The sequence below is a fragment of the Mobula hypostoma genome, chromosome 6, assembly GCF_963921235.1.
Source record: "Mobula hypostoma chromosome 6, sMobHyp1.1, whole genome shotgun sequence".
Lineage (NCBI taxonomy): Eukaryota > Metazoa > Chordata > Chondrichthyes > Myliobatiformes > Myliobatidae > Mobula > Mobula hypostoma.
Window position 1 is genome coordinate 175,812,679 of NC_086102.1, and position 22,645 is coordinate 175,835,323.

The 22,645-nt window shown below is 40.0% G+C and overlaps 1 protein-coding gene across 13 annotated transcripts in view; it reads right to left on the reverse strand.

Annotated features, from left to right (window-relative positions):
- baz2ba (bromodomain adjacent to zinc finger domain, 2Ba) overlaps positions 1-22,645 on the reverse strand; it is a 251,814-nt gene that overhangs the window by 10,679 nt on the left and 218,490 nt on the right. For 10 of the 13 annotated variants that reach the window (XM_063052299.1, XM_063052301.1, XM_063052310.1 and 7 more), the window contains 5 exons: positions 21,219-21,374; positions 20,534-20,697; positions 6,085-6,392; positions 5,561-5,696; positions 3,098-3,244 (listed from right to left, as the gene is read on the reverse strand). In XM_063052299.1, the coding sequence (XP_062908369.1) occupies positions 3,098-3,244; positions 5,561-5,696; positions 6,085-6,392; positions 20,534-20,697; positions 21,219-21,374 (911 nt within the window). The remainder of the gene's footprint in view (positions 1-3,097; positions 3,245-5,560; positions 5,697-6,084; positions 6,393-20,533; positions 20,698-21,218; positions 21,375-22,645) is intronic. The other 3 variants (XM_063052308.1, XM_063052307.1, XM_063052309.1) reach the window with 2 other exon arrangements.

Here is a 22,645-nt window from a genome sequence, read left to right on the forward strand (position 1 = left end):
TTATTTGGGACACCATTCTGCTTAATTGGTGAAGGAGGAGACAGTTGCCAAAGTTTCTAACTATGGTCAGTCATGTGCATCTGGTCGGCCATTGCACACTACACCGTGCTTAGAACGTACATTTTTAAAATAGCATCAGATTTTTGTCATTGATAGTTGGTGAGAAACATGACAACTTCAAACTGTTTTGCTCACTGCGGTTTCAAGCATTCAGTCTTGGAGATGCCAGAAAAGACCAGGAGTGGAAATGAAACAATTTCACTACTTAAACAAATTAGAAATTACAAAGAATTAAGATATCAATGATCTCCTTGAATGTTACATTGTACATGACGATTTGGAGGATGCAATCATTGTATAAAGGCAGTCCATTGCGCTTGTGCAGATTTTGTTCATTTACAGTTAATCAAAAGGAAAGTGTACACTGAATGAATTCCTCCATTGATAACTATTAGGAACTACAATTTCATCGTACAGTAGTAGTATTGTGTTTCAATTTGTTCTGTATTTCATTTAAACACATAATTTGTTACTCAGCTAAACAGCAATTTATCATTTTTATACATTTTTACCTATTTCCATGAAACCTTGACTAATTGGGGCAGGCGCTTAATTAGGCCAAAATATGTCCCAATGTGTCCCAATTAACTGGAATCTACTGTATTATAAATTCTCCTGAAACATGTAGGAATCAGATTTCAGGGCTCAGTAATTTGTTAAAAGGGCAGTTCACGTGCTCATTACCAGATTGTTCTTCAGCATGTTTGCCACAATAACATCCTGAATTTGCTATCTTTCTAGCACTCTGGCCACCACACAGCAGTATAGTCACTCAGATTTTGACTCTTGTCTAAACAAGGACATAAGAGTATGTGATCAAAGCAGAACATTTTAAGCAAAATCTTAAAGGAAGAGGGAGACATCTTTAGAGTGGGATTTTTAGGTCTTACAGTATTAGCAGCTGAAGGCAGGGTTACAAACACTGAATGATTAATATCTCTCACTCTGTACCTAAGGACAATGCACATATTTTGCATGAAACTGCAATTTGTATATCAGTTTTCTGTAATATGAGTTACTGGATCTTCACTACCCAATGAAATGTGAGCATTAGAAATAGTAATAGGCCATTGTGTCCATCACTTCTGCTCCACAACTGAAAAACATCAAGACTGATCTTTTACCCCTCTGCCACCTAATTTTGTGATTCCTTTAATATTTATCTTTATTAGAAATATATATAAATATATATACACACATAAAAATAAATATACATACACACACACACACACACATACATATACATACACACAAACTAGACACTCAAAGTAAACAAGAACCTCTTTTTTAATATATAGAAATTATTCATTCTTCAACTTAACCACTAGGGTAATCACGGTAGCAGAAATACAGCGAGGTCTAACCTGGGGGTTCCCAATTTTTGTTATGCCATGGACCAATACCATTAAGAAAGGGGTCTAGGGACCCCAGGTTGGGAACTCCAGTAGCTTATGCTCTTTCCAGGTTTATACAAATTCTCTTGTTTACCATGCACATAATGATCATTTCCAAGATGTCTAAGTTACAAAACTCATGATGATTATTTATGTTTTGCAGCAAACCTTGTAAATCAGTGTATTTGGGAAGCAGGCATATATTAGATTAAATTAAACTGAAATTAAACATCTGCACCTCAGTTTCATTAGCTACTTTGCAAATCTTCTGTAAAGTTACAAGAGCGAATTCAGTTTTCCAATTGTCTTAAACTTATTCTGTTTCAAAATGTACTAAAAGCACAGGAAACCTCTGAACATTGAAGTCTATGAGTTCAGATGCAGTTCAATTTGCTGTAGGTCTTCTAGATCTAATTTCACTTTATCTTGCAAAAGTAGCTTATAGTTCTGTAATTTATAGTAGCACATCGATGTCACAACAAAGTCGAGCACAACCCATAAAAAGGAATCTGGATATCCATTTAGGAAATAAATAAAAACGTCACCGGTGGAAAAAAGGCATTACAAAGATTACACGGCACTGAAATGCAACAAAGTAAATGACTTTGTTTTAAACTCAAACTACTCAAGAGCATTGGTTCAGAAACTCCAATTAGTTAACAAGTTTTAATGACTAAAGCTTTCTGCTGATAGATTAATTGCTAAAATTTGTATTTAAATTGGTCATTAATAGAACATAGCCTGGACAAGAAACCTGATGGAGTATGAGATTGTCACGTTAGAAATTTTCTCATACAACAGTAGTGTACTAGCAAGATAAAAACCAAGAATCAAAATATTTTTATTCATTTCTTCTCCATCTGTTGATCTCATCATGTTTCACTTTCTGCCAACTTTCAGCTTTTTGGCCATTAGTGGAAGCTTTCTAGTAAATAGCATTGTGTAAATTTGCAAGTTCAATGGGAGACAAATAAAAATCAAAAGCACGAGTGTGAACAGAAAAATAATCTGTCTGAGACAACTACTAACATTGCTAACCAAAGAGTGTGTATTTGAAAGTTCAAAGTTTACAAACACCTGATTTAAGGACACCTATAAATAAGCTCCCATAAATATCAAATTCAAATGAGAACCAGACTCGATAGGCCAAATGGCCTAATTCTGTTCCTATGTTTTATGGAAATAGCCTGTTTATGCACAACTACATTGCAGTAACCATACACCATTCTCCCTTAAAAACAGTCTGACAGTCTCACCACAGGAGACCACCTAAGAGTTGCTTTGGAAATTGATTAGTAAATGTTTCTATTGATACTAGTGTAAGTAAATTCATGTAAACAAGGTACCGTCCGGATTCTGTACCATTGTAACCAAACAGGGGAACACAATAAATAAATGTTAGCTGGCCTTTATCAACACCATTCATTTCAATATTGTGGAGGGGAGGTATGGTTAAGCTAATCATGTGATTCTGTAAAAATGTAACCCATTCATAACCTGGGAATGGCCTGGATTATTCTCCTCTAGTTAAAGCACTTATGATTTACAGGTTCTGACTTAATTGCTGATATCATAGGTTTTGTAATATAATAAACAGATACCTATTATCAATTGCATAGATTCAGACTTTCCAATTACGTTACCTTAGCAATGCAGGCAGGACAAAACCAGTCACCATCTGGAATAGTAGTGATTTTGGGCCTGTGACAGTAAGTGTGACATCCCTTGTCACAACCATCACAAAGAAGAAGCAATTCTTCATTATCTCCCTTTCGACATATCTGGCAGTACTGTTAAAAATTACAAATAAAAACTTTGATCAACTTGTGAGCAAGACTATCTGACTCACCTGTTGTCAAATCTTTCTAATGGCAGGTGAGGCCAAAACCCTCATTGCTGATAAGCCTCTTACCCTCCATGCCAAACTCCTGATTCCTTCCTTCATGCGCAATTATGGCATAAGCCTTATAGGTACAATTCCAAGAGTACCTGAGAGCAAATGAGTAGTGCTTTTCTATCATTAACTCTGATTAAACCAACTGTCGTACTTTTTAATCTCATTGTTAAAGAACAATTTGAGCTAGCTACGTTAATATGCACTGACGTGGACAGTACAGAGTTTGAACAAAACTTCACATGGAGCTTGATCAGAGATATTTGGGTTCCAGTATGCAGCTCCTCAGGACCTTGCCATGGTTTAGAGGCTTGCATGCCTCAATAACCCATAGGCCTATGTTGGCTGAAGTCAGGGCTTAATGCTTTGACCTGTTTAGCATGGTTGACCCAAACAGGAGCCAAAAGATAGAGGGCAGACTAAGAGTGGTCTACCAGTCCTCCAGGTTTGGGGGTGGGGGGGGAGGTGGGTTCAGTTCAGGGCTAACAAACATGCCTGGTAAAACAAAATTGTTATGGAAACAGCAATGAAGAATCCTTCTACATCTGAGTGCGACAGTATTCCTGAGACTCTACCTGGAACTTGCATAACTGACACCAGTGAAAACCAAGAGGAAGCTACTGACATGATGAAGGTAGTCCTGAACACTGCCAGAGATAGAGCATCTTCATTGCCGTCCTAAACACCAGTGGCGTAATGGGCAGTAAGTAAAGTAAAACTATGAAGCTGGACGCTACTGATCAAAAAGATCACTTTACCCTTCAGTGGAGTTGCTGTACGAGTTATAAATGTAAACATACACTACGCTATTATACACTGTCCAGTATGATGAGAAAGCAGTATTTCTCCGTGCAATGTCCCAAAAGAAATACATTTTCCATATTGTTCTTAATACTGTGCTCAGTTCTGGTTGTCTCACTATAGGAAGGATATGGAAACCATAGAAAGGGTGAAGAGGAGATTTACAAGGATGTTGCCTAGATTAAGGAGCATACCTTATGAGAATAGGTTGAGTGAACTTGGCCTTTCTTCCTCGGAGTGACAGAGGATGAGAGGTGACCTGATAGAGGTGTATAAGATCATCAGAGGCATTGATCGTGTGGATAGTCAGAGGCTTTTTCCCAGGGCTGAAATGGCTAGCACATAAGGGCATAATTTTAAGATGCTTGGAAGTAGGTACAGAGGAGATGTCAGGGGTAAGTTTTTTACTCAGAGAGTGGTGAGTGCGTGGAATGGGCTGCCGGCGATGGTGGTGGAGGCGGATATGATAGAGTCTTTTAAGAGACTCCTGGACAGGGTATATGGAGCTTCGAAAAATAGAGGGCTATGGGTAACCCTAGGTAATTTCTAAGGTAAGAACATGTTCGGCACAGCTTTGTGGGCCAAAGGGCCTGTATTGTGCTGTAGGTTTTCTTTGTTTCTACAGTACTCCTATTTTAAGTTAAATTTGTAGGAATTGTTAGCGGGATGGCACTTCAGTTTATTGATCTGAAGTAGCACTTTCTAAATGGAGAGAAAGATATTACAAAGCATCACATTTTATATGTTGTTTTTCTACATTTCCACTGTGCACAATGTTCATTAAATAGTATTTATCTCAAAGTTCTATTGATTTAAATGTAAAAAATGTGACTCATCCCAGGTTATGATGAGCTCATGATTTACTTTTCAGATTAAAATCTCTATTTAAATAAATCAATAAAGAAAATGTTGAATACATACAGCAGAGAGTATTTTAAATAGAGAAACAGAATTGATGTTTGAATCAAAAAAACCATCATCAAAACCAGGCAAGTGAGAAAACATCTAGGTTCATATCACAGGAAGTGTGTGATTGGAAAGGGTCCTTTAGTGGGATGACAGCAGGATAGCTAATGTTGTTCTGTAGCTCAAGAAAGACTAAGAATAAACCAGGAAATTATAGGCCAGTGAGGTTGATGTCAGTAGTGGATAAATCATTGAAAGGTATTCTAAGGCATAGGATTGACAGGATCTGATTACGGCTAATAAATCAGCATCATTAACAGCAGTACAGCTTAAGGTTGAGGAATTGCTCTGACTGTACAGAAGTGTTTCTTCTAAAGTGCTTCACTCGAATGTCCAACATTTTGCTGACTGATAGTTTTAATCACAATAGGGGAAATGGAGAGAATAGAGATTAATGAAATAAATGGGCATGCTTATGAAAAGAAAAAAAGAAAGCAGGACTCACAACTTTCATGATTGATTTCTCCCATGCTATTGTCTTCTCCAATTGTTGAAGGCACATTGCTACCTGGGCAGCATTGTGAGCTTGAGACAAGGCTTTCCTCCACATTTTTAATCCAGGGGCAATATCTTCATCACTTCTGTTCAAAGCAATAAGAACGAAAATTATTAAAATGTTGATGCTGTTGGGACTGTATTCTCCTGAACAAAAATGTCACATCAAGCCAAAATGTTTTTAAACAGCAGTGTGCACAGCCAGTAGAGAGTTGATATAATGTTTAGGCACTGGAACTTCCCTTTAGCATTGTGGCAACATGACTTAAAGCTAATATATGATCAAATGACGTTGGACATTCCTGCAGACAAAAACATCCACAGTAAAAGAAGTCTCTACAAAGCACCATGCAGATAAGGATGATCCACATGGATCACACACACACAAGAAACAAGGGGGAAAAACAGGCAAGAAAAAAGGCTCCAATTAGCAGAAAAGCACAATAATTTTCCAAGTTAATCTCGATAACCTACCCATCACCATCACCTGTATTGGATGGTGCAGGAGCAGGAACTGTAACTGTGCCCACATTATCCAGTTTGATCTGAATGGTGGTACTTAAGGGGCTCTTCAGATACCTTCTCTCTATGTTCTTCTCCAAATCAGCCAGTCTTGTTACAGCTATATCTAGAGGGTTGCCATCTCGCCGTTCTATACTGCTGCCACTTTCCTCTTCCTCTTCTCCAGTGTGTTGGCCAACAGCGTGTTCCGCATTTACAGGTTTGTGTTCATAGTAGACCAGATCATCTCTGTCAGAAGCAGGCTCAGGACATATCCAACCCTGTAAAAAGAGGAAAAACAGTTTTTCCCTTTGGATTTTCTCAGTAAAGTACAGTCTTGTACTTTGCAGGTGTCGGTATCCTTCAGATAAATCATGTAAAAACTTTGAACATTAATACAAATGGGTTAAAAAGCTGCAGGGAAAGAAAGAACTATCATCAAACCTTTCCTTTTACTGAAATGACACATCTTCAGGGAGGAACCATTTGATAGACACTACTCATTTTAAACTTCTTAGGTTGAAATTTTGCTGCACTCTGAATAGAACATAGAAACGCAGAAAACCTACAGCACAATACAGGCCCTTCGGCCCACAATGCTTGCCTTAGAAATAACCTAGGGTTACCCATAGCCCTCTATTTTTCTAAGCTCCATGTACCAATCCAGGAACCTCTTAAAAGACCCCATCATATCTGCCTCTGGCAGCCCATTCCATGCACTCACCACTCTGCATAAAAAAATTACCCCTGACATTGAGCAATCTGTTTCATAATTAAGTAAACACTTCAGACAGTTAAAATCCATCACTGCTAACTGTCCAGACAGCTTCACTTATGAAGTTATTTCTTGCATGTAGTAATTACAAATGCTGAGAAATTTCACAGCAGTCTGTTACACCATTAAGTCCTCTCAAATGTGACAAATAGGTGGGAAGCTCTCTCAAAAAATAAAGAATTGGATCACAACCTGCATATTCAAGTTTGCTGATAGAAAATTTTTTTTTTGACAAAGATTTTGTGTGCCACAGTCCTGAGGAGACAACAGATAGCAAAGAAAGAGTTTAAAGAATATTGAGTGGGGGCAGTCAGTATACATTGCAGTAGGGAGGGCTTCAGATTTTTGGATCTTTGGGCTTTCTTCAGGGAAGGTCTGACCTGCACAGGAGAAATGGTTTGCACCTGAGCTGAAGGGGGACTAATATCCTGGAGTTGCAAGGGGGTGGGAACTAGAGCACCAGAACAGTGCCACTGTTGTGGAGAAAGATGTCGTTAAGCCGACATACAAGGTCAGGAATCAAAAGTTTGAGCATGTTGGGACTAGAGTCCTGTGCGTAGCTGTGTATATTTCAATGCAAGGAGTATTGTAGGAAAAGTGGATGTGCTCAGGGCATGGATCAAAACACTAAATTATGACATTGTAGCCATTTGTGAGACTTGGTGGCAGGAAGAGCAGGACTGGCAACTCAGTATTCCAGGATTCCATTGTTTTAAATGTGATACAGCGGGTGGGATTACAGGGGAAGGGGTGGCATTACTAGTCAGGGAAAATGTCACGACAGTGCTCCATCAGGGCAGACTGGAGAACTTGTCTACTGAGGCTTTATGGGTAGAATTCATGCATAAGAAAGGCATGATTATATATTAATGGGATATTATAGACCATTCGACAGTCCACGGGATTTAAAAGACCAAATTTGTAGAGAGATCACAGACTGTTACAAGAAACAAAGTTGCAATAGTAGCTGATTTTAACTTTCCAAATATTGACCAGGACTCCCATACTGTAAAAGAGCTGAATGGAAAATAGTTTGTCAACTGTGTTCAGGAAAAATTCCTTAATCAGTACATAGAATCCCAACCAGAGAGAGCGTGATTCTAGATCTCATTATGAAATGAGACAGGGCAGGTGACAGAACTTTGTGTCGGGGAATACTTTGTATCCAGAGATCATAATGCCATTTGTTTCAGGGTAATTGGGGAAGAGGATAGGTCTGATCCACAGGTTGAGATTCTAAATTGGAGAAAGGCCAATTTTGATGGAATCAGAAAGTGTGGATTGGGACAGGTTGTATTTTGGCAAAGGTGTACTTGTCAAGAGGGAGTCCATCAAAAGCGAAGTTTTGAGATTACAGAGTGCATGTTCCTGTCAGAATAAAAGGTAAGGGTAACAGGTTTAGGAAATCTTAGTTTTCAAGAGATATTGAGGCCATGGTTAAGAAAAAGGTGCATAACACGTATAGGCAGGTACGAACAAATTAGATACTTGAGAAGTATAAGAAAAGCGAGAGAACACTTAGGAAGGAAATCAGGTGGGCTGAAAGAAGACATGAGGCTGCTCCAGCAAACAAGGTGAAAAGAGAATCAGAGGGCTTCTACAAATATATTAAGAGCAAAAGAATAGAAAGAGACAAAATTCGTCCTCAGGAAGATCAGAGCGGTGATCTATGCGTGAAGCTGAAAGAGATAGGGAGATCTTAAATGGATTTTTTGCATCTGTATTTACTCGGGATACGGACACAGAGTCCATAGACTCTTCCTCCCCTCCCCCCAACTTTTTACTCTTTCTCTCCCTCCTTCCCAGTCCGGAAGACAGATCTTGGACCAAAACGTCAACTTTTTTCTTTCTTTTCCACAGATGCTGTCTGGCCCACTGAGCTCCTCCACCATTGTGTGTGTGTTGAGGCAATGCAGCAGTGAAGTTATGGACCCTATACAGATTACAGAGGAGGAGGTGTTTGCAACCTTGAGGCAAATTAGGGTGGATAAATCCCCAGGGCCTGACAAGGTGTTCCCTTGGACCCTGTGGGAAACTAGTGCAGGGACCCTAGATAATTAAAACATGCTTAGCTACAGGTGAGGTGCTGGAGGGCTGGACTAAGAATAAGCCAGTAAATTATAGACCAGTAAGCTTGACATTGGAAGGTATTCTAAGGGACCAGATATATTTAGATAGACAGGGATTGATTAAGGATAGTCAACATGGCTTTGGTAAGTCGTCTATAACCAATCTTAGAGTTTTTCAAGGAAGTTACCAGGAAAGCTGATGAAGGCTGTTGTCTATATGGACTTTGGCAAAACTTTTGACAAGATCTTGCAAAGGACAATGGTCAAGTAGATTCAGTCGGTTGGCATTCAAGATGAGGTAGAAAAATGCATTTGATACCGGTTTCATGGAAGAAGCCAGAAAGTGGGAGTAGATGGTTGCCTCTCTGACTGGAGGCCTGTGACTAGTGGCATGCCAAAGAGATCAGTGCTGGGTCCATTGTTGTTTGTCATCCATATCGACAATTTGGATAATAATGTGGAAAAACTGAATCAGCAAATTGGGACGACACCAAGACTGCGACTGTATTGGACAGCGAGGAAGACTATCAAAGCTTGCAGCGGGATCTGGACTAACTGGAAAAATGGGGTGAAAAATGGCAGATGGAATTTAATGCAGACAAGTGTGAGGTATGCACTTTGGGGGACCAACCAAAGTAGGTCTTACACTGTGAATGTTAAGGCACTGAGGAGTGTGGCAGAACAAAGAGATCTGGGAATACAGGTATATAATTTGTTGAAAGTAGCATCACAGGTAGATAGGGTCTTAAAGAAAGCTTTTGGCACATTGGTTTTCATAAATCAATGTACTGAGTACAGGAATTGGGATGGTATGTTGAAATTGTATAAGACGTTGATGAGGGGTAATTTGGAGTATTGTGTGCAGTTTTGTTCATCTACCTACAGGAAAGATGTAAAGAAGATTGAAAGAGTGCAGAGAAAATTTACAAGAACAGTGCCGGGACATGAGGACCCCAGTTGTAGAAAAATGTTGAAAAGGTTAGAACTTTATTTCCTAGAACGTAGAACATTGAGGGGAGATTTGATAGAGGTATACAAAATTATAAGGGGTATAGAAAGACTAAATGCAAGCAGCTTTTTCAACTGAGGTTGGGTGAGACTACAACTAGAGGTCACGGGTTAGTGTTGAAAGGTGAAATGTTTGAGAGGAACAAGAGGGGGATCTACTTCTCTCAGAGGGTGGTGAGAGTGTGGCATGAACTGCCAGTTCAAGTGATGGATACATGTTCGATTTCAACACACAAGAGAAATTTGCATAGGTACATGAATGGAAGGGGTATGGAGGGCTATGGTCTGTAGGCAGGTCGATGAAACTAGCCAGATTAATGGATCTGATGGGCCGAATGGCCTGTTCTCCATCGCCGAACTTGCGTCTTCACACTACCACTCCATTCTATCCCCCTTGGTTCAGTCCCTTCCCACCTACAACTGCAACACTTCTCAGCCTCTCGATCTTCTCAGTGACTTTCAATTCTCTGGCCCTGACTGCCTTATTTTCATTATGGATATCGAGTCCCTATACACTTCTACAATCCTCACTCCCCCCCGCCCCCCCACCACATCAAGGAGACTTCAAAGCTCTTTGTTTCTTTCTCAATGAAAGAACCAACCAGTTCCACTCCACCACCACCCTCCTCCGCCTGGCTGAACTGGTTCTCTTCGGGCTCTGACTTCCTCTAGACTTAAGGGGGTAGTCATGGGCACCCGCATGGGCCCCAGCTATGCCTGCCTTTTCTTTGGATACAAAGAACTGCCCACATTTGAAGTCTTCTCTGGTAATACTCCCCATCTCTTCCTCCGCTACACTGACAACTGCATTAGTGCTGCTTCATGCACCCATGCTGAGCTTGGCAATTTAATCAACTTTGCCTCTAACTTCCATCCAGCCTTTAAATTCACATGGTCCATTTCTGACACCTTCCTCCCCTTTCTCGATCTGTCTCCATCTCTGGAGACAAACTGTCCACTGACATCTTTTATAAACCTACCAATTCCCATGGATATCTTGACTATACCTCTTCCTACCCAGTCTCCTGTAAAAATGCTATTCCCATTTCTCAGTTCCTTCAACTCTACCACATCAGTTCCCAGGATGTAGCTTTCCTCTCCAAGACATCAGAGATGTTCTCTTTCTTTAAAGAACGTGGTATCCATTCATCCACCATCAATGCTGCCCTCACCTACATCTCCTCCATTTCCTGATCATCCCTGCTCACTCCCATCTTCCCACCGCCTTAACAGTGATACAGTTCTTCATGTCCTTATCTACCAACCTAAGAGCCTTTGCATCCAACACATACATCATCCTCCACAACTTCTGCCATCTCCAAAGGGATCCTACCACTAAACATCTTTACCTCAATTCCCTCTCCACTTTCCATAGGTATTTCTCCCTCTCGAATTCCCTCAACCATTTGTCCCTCCCGACTCTTATATCTGCAAACGGCCAAAGTGCCATACCTCCTCCCTCATCTGCATTCAGGGCCTCAAAAGGTTCTTCCAGGTGAAGCAACACTTCACCCAGGGACACCTATTGTGTTGAGTGCACCCGATGTGGCCTCCTTTACACTGGTGACACCTATCGTAAATTGGGGGACCACTTTGTCGAGCACCTCCGCTCCATCTGCCAAAAGTGGAACTTCCTGGTGGCCAAACATTTTAATTCTGATACCCATTCTGACATGACGCTGCATGATTTCCTCTTGTGCTACTGTGAGGCCACCCTCAGGGTGGAGGAGCAACACCTTATATTCGGTCTGGGTAGCCCCCAGCCTGATGGCATGAACATCGATTTCTCCTTCACTTAAAAAAAAAATCCCTTCCCCTCTTCTTCTGTTCCCCACTCTAGCTTCTTAGCTTTTTTCACCTGCCTATCACCTCCCCCTGGGTCCCCTTTCCCTTCTTCTATGGTCCACTCTCCTCTTATCAAATTCCTCTTTCTCCAGCCCTTTATCTTTCCAACCCACTTGGCTTCACCTATCACCTTCAAGTTATCCTCCTTCCTCCCCACCCCCCCATCTTTTGATTTACATTGGCGTCTTCCCCCTTCCTTTTCAGCCATAAAGAAAGGTCTCGGCCCAAAATGTTGACTGTTTATTCGTTTCCATAGATGTTGCTTGACCTGCTGAGTTCCTCCAGCATTTTGTGCATGTGTTGCTTTGGATTTCCAACATCTCCAGACTTTCTCATGTTTCTGTTTCTGTGCTGTCGTGCTCTGTGTGTCTATGTCAAAAAAAACCTTGGTGGGCATGACCTATCAGCACAAGGCCACATTTGGTTTCTTCGGTAACTAAAATGCAACTACCATTAATCTCTAACAGAATTTGCTTAAAAGGACTTTAGATTTGTCATTGTCTAATAGAAGGGTTTATAGTCTTAATGACTGACAATTAAAACATTTAGCAGAGTAATTTATGATTAAGAATGACCGGTATACCAATCAGAAAATCAGTTTTTTTTATTTGCTTTTAAAATCCTGAATAGTAGCACATGGATGAGTAATTTAGAGACTGAATTAATAACCTAAAAAAGTTCAAATTCCACCACATTTGGAATGCAATACTAGTGTCAGTAAAGATGACCATGAAATAGGGCCATGAGGAAAGCTGGTTAAAGATAAAATTAGAGAGGAACAGAATTGCATAGGGTCAAACCAATCCGTTTTGTTCTTATTGAGTCAACGGTCGTAGGAGGCATTTAGGACTGTGGTTATAGGGGTGAGCAATACATAGTCCCTCTTGGTCTAGGGTAACACCATTATCTCAGTTTCAAGTAAAGGAATCAAATATCTTCAGTGAGGAATGTAGGAGAGCATGCTTGGGGCAGCATCACTCATACCCAATGAAGTGGCAACTGATGAATATACATGCTCACCATGGCCATAACTAAGCAATGGGAGGAGAAAGTTCCACCAATGTTCACCTCCTCAGTTTTAACTAAGCCCAGCAGGTAAATGCAATAAGGAGGCTGAAAGCTTTTCCGTCATCTTCATCCAGGAGGTGTTAAGCTGATTACATACTTTAGTTGAGTCTGCATTCGATTCAGTCCACCTGACATCAAGAAAACACTGATTGCACTGGATCCAATAAAACCTTCAACCACAATGCTCAGAATTTGGGGCAATGTAGTGGTTAGGTCAGAGTTAGGAGTTCCATTCAAGTGACATCTGTAAGGATTCTGAACGTCCTCCCTGTGAATGCATGAGTTTCCTCCGGGTGCTCTGATTTCCTACCACAGTCCAAACGCATAGCAGTCAGTAGGTTAATTGGTCATGGTAACTTGACCCATGATGAGACCAGGTGGGTTGCTAGTGGCACAGCTTAAAGGGCCGGAAGGGCCTATTCTGCATTGAATCTCTAAATAAAATAAACAAACATATGGACCAAAACTAATTTCACCTTGAAGTAATCTGAATTGTACGAGATGTAACACTGGCAACTATCTCAACAGAGAGGAAAATTGCCCACACACGGCACAAAGTACATCAACCTTCCTAATACTTCACTATTTGTTGATTCTCAAACCATGAATGGTGTTATTGACAATGATGTATCAAACAGCACTTGCTCAACAACATGCTCACTGATAGTCAGTAACACCAAACCTTAAACTTCACTGTAGCATCATTCCAAAAGCTCTTATCTTCAAGCATCTCATGTTAGAGATGAAGTCATACCAACAAAGAATTTGATCAAATATGACATCATGGAACAATGATTAAAGTGAAGACAATGGGTTTTAGAGGGGAATACACTCAAACAGCTAAAGTTGTCAAAAGTTATAATTTCAGTCAAGAACAGGTGTTCTCAAACTGGGGTCATAATTTTAATCATAATCAGATATACTATCACCGGCATATGTCATGAAATTCAACAGACCCCTTGCTTAATGGTATTGGTCCATGGCACACAAAAAGATTAGAATCACTGATCTAGAACGTTGCTCTGGAATTCTGAGTCCAGAAATCTTCAACTGCATCGTGTGTGATGATAATGAGGTCAGTAGTGGAAAAACTCACTGAATTACAATACTGAGCTCCTTTCTCAGATCTTCACGTAATGAAGTAGTGCCTGGACAATAGTTAGACTTGGGCTATTAAGATGCAGATAATACTCAAACCACACAAGGACCAGCCAGTGTTCATCTCTGACAAGAAAGAGTCCAAACCTCTCTCTCTCTGGCATTAACATCACCAAACAACACAGAAGGGAGAAGAAACTTGACTGGATCATTCAAATAAAAATTGTGCTCACAGAGGATGGGAAACCTGTGATGAACAAATCAACCTGACTTCATCATCCACAGGGTTCACATTAGAAATGTGCTATACTGCACTTACAACTGAAACACCATCCAGTATCATCTACATTAGGATTCACCATCACCCTCATCACTCCCTCCCTCCACAATCAGCAACCTTGCATTTACAGTTCATCTTGTCTGCTCCTCACAAATGAAAATCACCACCCAGAAGAACAAAAGACTGCATGAGCACAGAATCATCACCACTACCATACGTCCCAAAAGTCACTTGACATCCTCAGTAAAATACATTGTACTCCATTCATTTTCATTACTTTACTTTATCGTTGCCAAACAATTGATACCAGAGCACACAATCATCACAGCGATATTTGATTCTGCGCTTCGCGCTCCCTGGAGTACAAATCGATAGAAAATAGTAAAAATTTAAATTATAAATCATAAACAGAAAATAGAAAAGGGGAAGTAAGGTAGTGCAAAAAAAAAAACGAGAGGCAGGTCCAGACATTTGGAGGGTATGGCCCAGATCCCAGTCAGGATCCGTTCAGCAGTCTTATCACAGTTGGAAAGAAGCTGTTCCCAAATCTGGCCGTACGAGTCTTCAAGCTCCTGATCCTTCTCCTGGAGGGAAGAGGGACGAAAAGTGTGTTGGCTGAGTGGGTCATGTCCTTGATTATCCTGGCAGCACTGCTCCGACAGCGTGCGGTGTAAAGTGAGTCCAAGAACAGAAGATTGGTTTATGATTAGATTACAATTTTGGAACTTTCGACTGATGAATCCTGTGCAAGTGGCTTCACAAGGACTTCTCCACTAAGGAGACTGTCACCAACTCTCCAAAGTTGGAAAAGGCTAAAAAGGATTAGAAAGGTATGTGGCTCAAAGCACAGTATGGTAGAAATGGGTTTAATTCACAGAATACTGGCACCATTACTGAGGAACAAGAGAGCTGTTTCACTGGGATGGGTTTCATCTGAAATGGCGCTGGGACCAGGGGGTAGACAGGGCTTTAAACTAGATAGATCTGGGAGGGTTTCAAGAATAAATCAGACTGAAATGAGAGCACGATATCGCAGGATAGAAGTGGGTGAGGGTGGGTGGAATTTGACTCAGGCCCTGCATAGCACTGATTCGTTACAACATAGTTATTCAATTCTTTACTAAAATGTTTTAAAATAACAAAAACTCATTCTAAAGAACACTTAAAACTTCTCAAGAGCAGCCACCATTACAGTAAATATTCAATCAGCCAATGAGACTGTTTTACATAGGCCCTGAGCCATTCACAACCAATTGTGGAATAGTTCACGCTCCGCCTCCCCCGCCCGTGTAAACGTTCTTGCTCCTTCACCATTTATTCCATATTTTTTTCAGCCATAAAGTCTGGAAATGGCCTACAACTTTCTGTGAGGGTGGTACATCTAAGATGTCCAGGAAAAGTATTAGCATGAATGTGGAACTGCAAGTGATACTGCCTTTGGAAGCTGGTGAGCGTCAGGGTGACGTTGGCACCTCTTTGAAATTGGCTGCATCGATGATCAGAACAATTTCTAAAAAATATACAGACAAGATAAAAGCTTCTACAACAATGACCTCAGAGTTATCATTAATGAAGGTGACTTGTTCAAGGAGCCATTTGTTTGGGGAAAAAAAAAGGAAAATAGACCAAATAAATGGGTGGATGACCAAACACAACAAAGCAAGCCTCTAAGCCAGCTGGAAGCATCTTCAATCATATTCAAGAAGAACATGATACATCGGTAACATTCACAGCCAACAGAGATTGGTTTGATGGATTTAAACAGCACAGTAACCTCCATGGCACACGTATCTCTGGTGAAGCGGCTAGTGCAAACAGCACGGCAGCCCAGGAAACACCAGCAAGAAACCCCACCACAAGCATCACTACAATCATACGATTCATGGACCAGTTCGTCAATAATGATCCTGACTGGGAGTGAAGCAATAAGGCAAAGGGTTATTCGCGACATGATTTCATGCTATTGTTTCATGAGAAGAAACTTGAGGAAAGGCAGTCAAATCTCAAAGCTTACTTGAAGAAGAAGCCAAAGTTAGAGGACCCACAGCTGGGTCCCTACTCTAAGATGTAACCACCACCCACCTCCCCCTGCTGCCACAATGTGATGCTGCTCCACTCCACAGGTTAGGCCTATTTATATGTTTGTTCCTCTACAAATTAACAAATTACTGTGTCCACATAAAATAGTATATCATATCTTGGGTTTGATATATTTTTTTTAAATCGGGCACACATGTTCATTCATGTAATGTTATAATGACCCTGCATGGCACTCCACCTCCAAGGAATGCATCCTCAGCATTAAGCAGGGTCTCAGTGTAATGTCAAAACAAACCGTAGTTGCCATGAGTTATAAATAAGGTAGCCAGATAGCTGAAATAGTTTGGCATGAGTCCCCAAATCCTGAAGACTTATTACAGGGGCACAATTGAGAGCATCCTGACTGACTGCATCACTGCCTGGTATGGGAACTGTACTTCCCTCAATCACACCAGAGTTTTCCATGGCCCTAGTTAGGCATTCACCAGGACCTTGGTCACAGCATGGTTGAGGTGGAGACCATTCTCAATACTGGTGCCAATGTTCCATACAAACAAAACTAAATTCGATCTCACTTCTCTCATACCAATCTTTGAGGCACAGTTAACTCTCTGATCTTATTAACCCTGTAGCAATTTAGTCAGGATGACTCCTTGCTCAAAAAGGGATGAAGGCAGGCAAGAAAGCCATAGATCATTTAGCTTAACATCTATTGTTGGCAAGAAGCTGGAGTTAATAATCAAAGAGGAAATAACTAATCATTTAGAAAAGCTAAATATAATCAAACCTGTCAACATGGAAAGTACATCATGTTTGAGTTGACAAATTAGCTCCAATTCTTTGAGGACATGAATTGGAGAGATGATGGAGTGAAATCTGTAAATGTGTTTTCAGATTCCAAAAGGCATTGGCAAGGTGCCACAAAAGAGTTTGTTGCATCAATTAAGAACACAAAAGGTACTGGAGGGGTGTTAGCATAAGATTAAAAACAAGCTGATACATAGAAAACAAAGTTGGAGTAAATGGGTCCTTTCAGGTTGGAGGGATACAACTAGTGAAGTACCTGGGGGAACAGTTCTTAACTCCCAATTGTTTACTCTCTACATTAAAGACCTGCAGAAAGGGAATTAAATGTAACATTTTTTAAGTGTGCCAATGATACAAAAATAGGTGGAAGGGTATATTATGATGAAGACACTTTTTCTGCAACGGCACATATACAGGTTTACAAATTGGGTGACTGGGTGAAACCCTGGCAAATTAAGTTTAAAGTGGAAAAGCACAAGGTCAGGCACTTAGGCAAGAGAAATCAAATGACAAGGATCTAAATGCAGAGAGACTGCAAATAAGTTCAGAGGGATCAAAGGGCTCTGCTACATTGAATCAAAAAGAAAGCAGAAAACATAAACAACATGCTGGCCTTTATTGAGAAGAGATCAGGATTTAAGAATAAGGAGGTTTTATTGCACTTAAAGGCGTCAGCGTGGTCACACCTAGATTACTGTGCACAGTTTCAATTCTCCTATCTGAAAAAAAATATGGTAACACCAGAGGCAGTCCAAAGGAGATTCACCAAGGTGTATCTGGAATGAAAAGACTGTCCCATTAAGTTTGAGTCTGTATCTGTATTCACTGGAGGTTAGAAGAATGATGGGTGACTTTATTCAAACATGCAAGATCCTAAAACAGTAGAGATATTTTCACTTGTGGGACAGTCACGAACAAGGAGACACAGCTACAAAATAAGATTTCAGTGATTTAAAACTGAGATGCATGAAAAAATGTATTCTCTTAAGAAGGTAGAACTTCTCCAAAATTCTCTGTCCCCAAGGATGGTGGAGGCTAGATCATTAGATAATTTAATTTAAACTGGAGATAGCTAAATATTTGAAAGAGTGAGAAATTGAGGGTTAAGGGAAACTGGGACAGAAGCTAATATAAATCAGCCATGGCCATATTGCATGGCAGAGTAGAGTTAATTGGCATGGTAGCCTATCCAGTTCCTAGTTTCTTGACGTGTGTTCACTGAATGCAGTCTGGGAATATTATGCAAAATGCAGGAAGTATTCAACAATGTGGTGTGGCATTCTTCATCAGAACAGAGAAAGTGAAAAATAGTTAGTCTAGGTCGTGAAGAAGGCAGGGGTGGAACAAAGGGAATTTATCAGATATGATGGAATAACTTAGCAGTTAAAGGGTAAATAAACTCCTTTGTCTTTGTGATATGTTGCTAATGTTACATAGTCTATGTAATATTGTATAGTCTGATCTACTGCCACATGCCTAGCAAACAAAACTACATAAATGAAAGGCAAAGAAAAAAGGGCTGGCAAGCAAAATGGCCTTTTCTAACAGTAACAGAAAGAAAAAGCATTATGTAAAGTTGAAAAATTCACTATCAAGTCCTGCAAGCTACAATTTGCCCAGATGGAAGATGAGCTGATGTATCGTGCTTGCTTTGGGTCTCACTGTAACCCTGCAGGCCACCACAGTTTGAGAGATCAAAGTGAGAGCAGCACGGGGAATTAAACTGGCAGGCAACTAGAAGCTCAGTCACTCCTGTGGAAGGAACACTGGTGCTCAGGAGAGCAGTTTCAGCTAATCTGCATTTTGTTTCTCCAATTAGAGGATAATTTATCTCTGACTGCAGTACTACAGCTTGGAAGAAGTGCAAATGAATTGTTGTTTCACCTAAAAAGACTGTTTGAGTGGGAAGGGAAAGGTGAAAAGTCAGGTGCAGCACCTTGTGTGGTTGCACAGAGAAGTGCCATAAGAAAGAGTCAGTGGGGGCAGCGGAATTTTATCAGGGAGTTGGGAAGGGTGCAACCCTTTGAAATGTTGAGACGGGAGGGGAGGGATTGCGTAACTGGTAGCACAACCTTGTCAATGCTATCATAAATTGGAAAGGAGTAGAAGGCAAGGACCAGAGGAACTTTGCTCTTGCTCTTCCTAGAAGGGGTGAGAGCAGAGGTGTAGATAAGAGAAGATATGCTATTTTATCTCTGCCACTTGGCTTTGATTGTTTCTTTAAACCAATAATGCTTTTCTCCCTGTTTCTGTTTTGTAACCCTCTCCCCTTGTCTGGAATATTGTAACATTAAGCTGCTAGTCCTGCTTATTTCAATAATAGTTGATGTTTATCATTGCCCTCAACTTATTTGTCACCTTTAGTAAACTCCACATTCAGTAGTTAGGTATGTAATCTATTAAGCATATCCAGGCTCCAGTTCTTGGCCCATTCGGTTGACATGCAGAATATTTTGTCATCTTATCTATTTTACTTTTGTGCCAGTTTGCACATTGTTAGTGCTACCAAAGGGTCCTGGCTCGAAACGTCGACTGTACTCTCCCATAGATGTAGCCTGACCTGAGTTTCTCCAGCATTTTATGTGTGTTGCTTGGATTTCCAGCATCTGCAGATTTTCTCGTTTGTACATCATTAGCGTTACAAAGCACGATGGACCGTGTACGCAATGTGAGAAAGTCGTACCTTTCCTCACTCAGACATATTTGCATTGTAGGTTACCATGGCCTCCTAACAGGTTATTCCCTCAGAATGATTCTATCACAAGCCCACTCTGGCAGCTAAATCCAACTAGTTCATTCTACCAATTAAAAGCAGGCTATTAATGTACAATTTGTACCAGAATTCCACCATCTTGTTACCAATGAAAAGAAAATTTAACTGATTCAGGTGAGTGCATCCCCATCTCACTCCAGTCTGTTGATCTCTTGCCAGGTTTTATTTCATCTAATTTTAATACATTAGATTAACTTGCTAATCCACTTCAGGAGGCAGATGAAAGTGAATCACATCGGAATGGGATTAAATTCATATGCAGTGTCAAATGGGTAAGTTTCCATCTCTAAAGATAAGTAATGAATCAACCTTTTTTAAAACAACAACCTGAAAGACACACAGCTACTTTCACCAATATTAATCTCTTCATTGAGATTTCTGAAATCATTAATTTTCCCAAAGAACCACTGCTGGATTGGAATTTTAGTTCCTAGGATTACTAGACCATCTTTTTGGTTTATTAATCCACTTAACATAACTGCTGGAAACAGTAGAATCATCACTGCACCTGGTTTTAATTGTAAAATTACTCATATTCATTGCTATTGCTAATTACTATTTCATGCATTTTAACCTAATATTTTATCAGCCTTTTGTTTTCATTAATTCATGCAAGCTTTCATATTGATTTTCAAAATGTTACCAAAATAGTCCCTTACCTTAATTTGGAGACTTGCTGATGCCACTTTCCTTTCCAGCTCTTCAACTTGCTGAAGAATGGCTACATCAATTTCAAATGCTTGATCCTCTGTTGACCAGTTACGCATAGCTGCATCAGTAACTTGGTTTTCTTCATCATCCTTATTTACTTCAAATATTGCAACTAAATGAGAAATAATTTTGAATTGTTTAAAATGGTTTGGTGGCAATTAATTATTCTAATACAAATTTAGTATATGGCCTCAACCTGCAGTGTCACCTGTTTACAGCCGTCAGGAGAGAGGTGTTGGAGCTGGTAGGCTCCTCCAAGGGGTGGTGTGGCATGGCGTCCAAGTTGAAGATGGTGCTGCCCCCAGTGTTCGCGCAGCAGAAGATATGCTCTATTGTGGCTCAAGTCTGGACTTTTTTTTATTGCATGGTTGTATCTTACTGATATCTTTATATGGTTGTGTGTACTTTCTGCCATGTGATGTTTGGTACTGTGTTTTGCACTTAGCCCCACAGTAACGCTGTCTTGTTCAGCTGTATTCATGGGGATTCAAGTATAGTTGAATGACAATTAAACTTGAATTGAATTATAAAGTTTGTACTCCTATCGCTTTAACACTTAATGACAAGTAATTTGAGAAAATCAAAATAAATTCAATCATTCAAATACAGACAGAACAATGTTTAACAACATACCATCTTTACTTCTGGTGCAGGCCTGACTGATGTAATCCATGTGTTTTTGAAGCTGTTTCTGCATAGCCTTTTCTCTTATTCCCCTGAGATGAAGTACTTTGAATAGAGTCTTCATCTCCTCAGGATCGATTATTCGCCACCATCCTTGCTGCATTTCTTAAGAAAGTAAAAAATATACAGTACATTTGATCTCACTGAAAGCTTCCAGTACATTCTATTGTTCAATATGAAGATTCAAACAATTTAAATGTCTGAATGGCATCTAATCAAGATAATTCAGGTCAAATGTTGTTGTAACCAGTTGTTTTTTTTTTAAAAACAGGATGTATCTAAAGGCAAGTATAGCAAGACTAATTCCACCACAATAACATAGCTAATGACATTATCTATAATATAATATATGGCAAAATATGGACAAGATGCAACTTTAAAAAGCCACTGGCTGTCAAAAGTAGAGTAAAAATGTACCAAAAGCTAAACCTTAGTTTTACACATATTCAGGATGTAGAAATACCTTTCCTCTTTCAGGAGTTCAAGTTCAATTTTCTGGATGATTAAGTATTATTTTACCTTCACCTTTAAGTTAGAACCTAACATTACAAGAATGGGAAAAGATATATGGTTTTTAAGAAGTTATGATCAATACCAGTGTTTTCCTTCCAGAGGGAAATACAGCATACTTCCTATGATGCAGAGCACTTACAGGTTGATTTGGAGGGCCAAGATTACATAATCATAATAGGCTAATAGGGATAAATTGCAAATTCCTTAGTTGCATGGCATCTTGCCAGCAGAGTCGTGCATGACAATGATTCTGTCCAAGGTGAATTAAACAATCACCTCTAACACAACAGGAACATCCATCAGCATGAAGTCCCCAATAGCTTTCTTCTTCTTCTTAAACCATATTGGAAGCTTGGACAGTTGGCATTGTAGCTTTGGATGCCAATACTCAGTAGAAAATTAAGTGCTCCTTGGTGTTCTCACACTGAAAAATACTTAATTGGAGCATGAAACTAAGTGAACAATCATACGAGAGGTTCTACAAACTAGCATAGGCCAATTAGAATTACTTCCATTACCTATTTATGGCTGGAATAGTGTTAATTAATAAATTTATTTCCAAATAGTTTGGTGGATTTGATTCTAGTTTTTAAGAACTCCCAAGACACAAGGGAATTCCTGGATTATGGTAGGCAGGACTATGCAATACTAAGTATTGGAGATGTAAAGGATGGCTTGAGAGAAGCAATCAGTTAATTATTCTGACTGCTCTTCTGTCATTGCGCACTGTTGATAAATGGCACCTCATTCTTCAGCTGCTCCTTCCTCATTTATTCCATTTGCTACTACCAAGGTGGAAACAGTAGCTGGTTCCATCCAACAGATGGATCATGGAGCATGTCTCTATTTCAAGCAATCTTCCA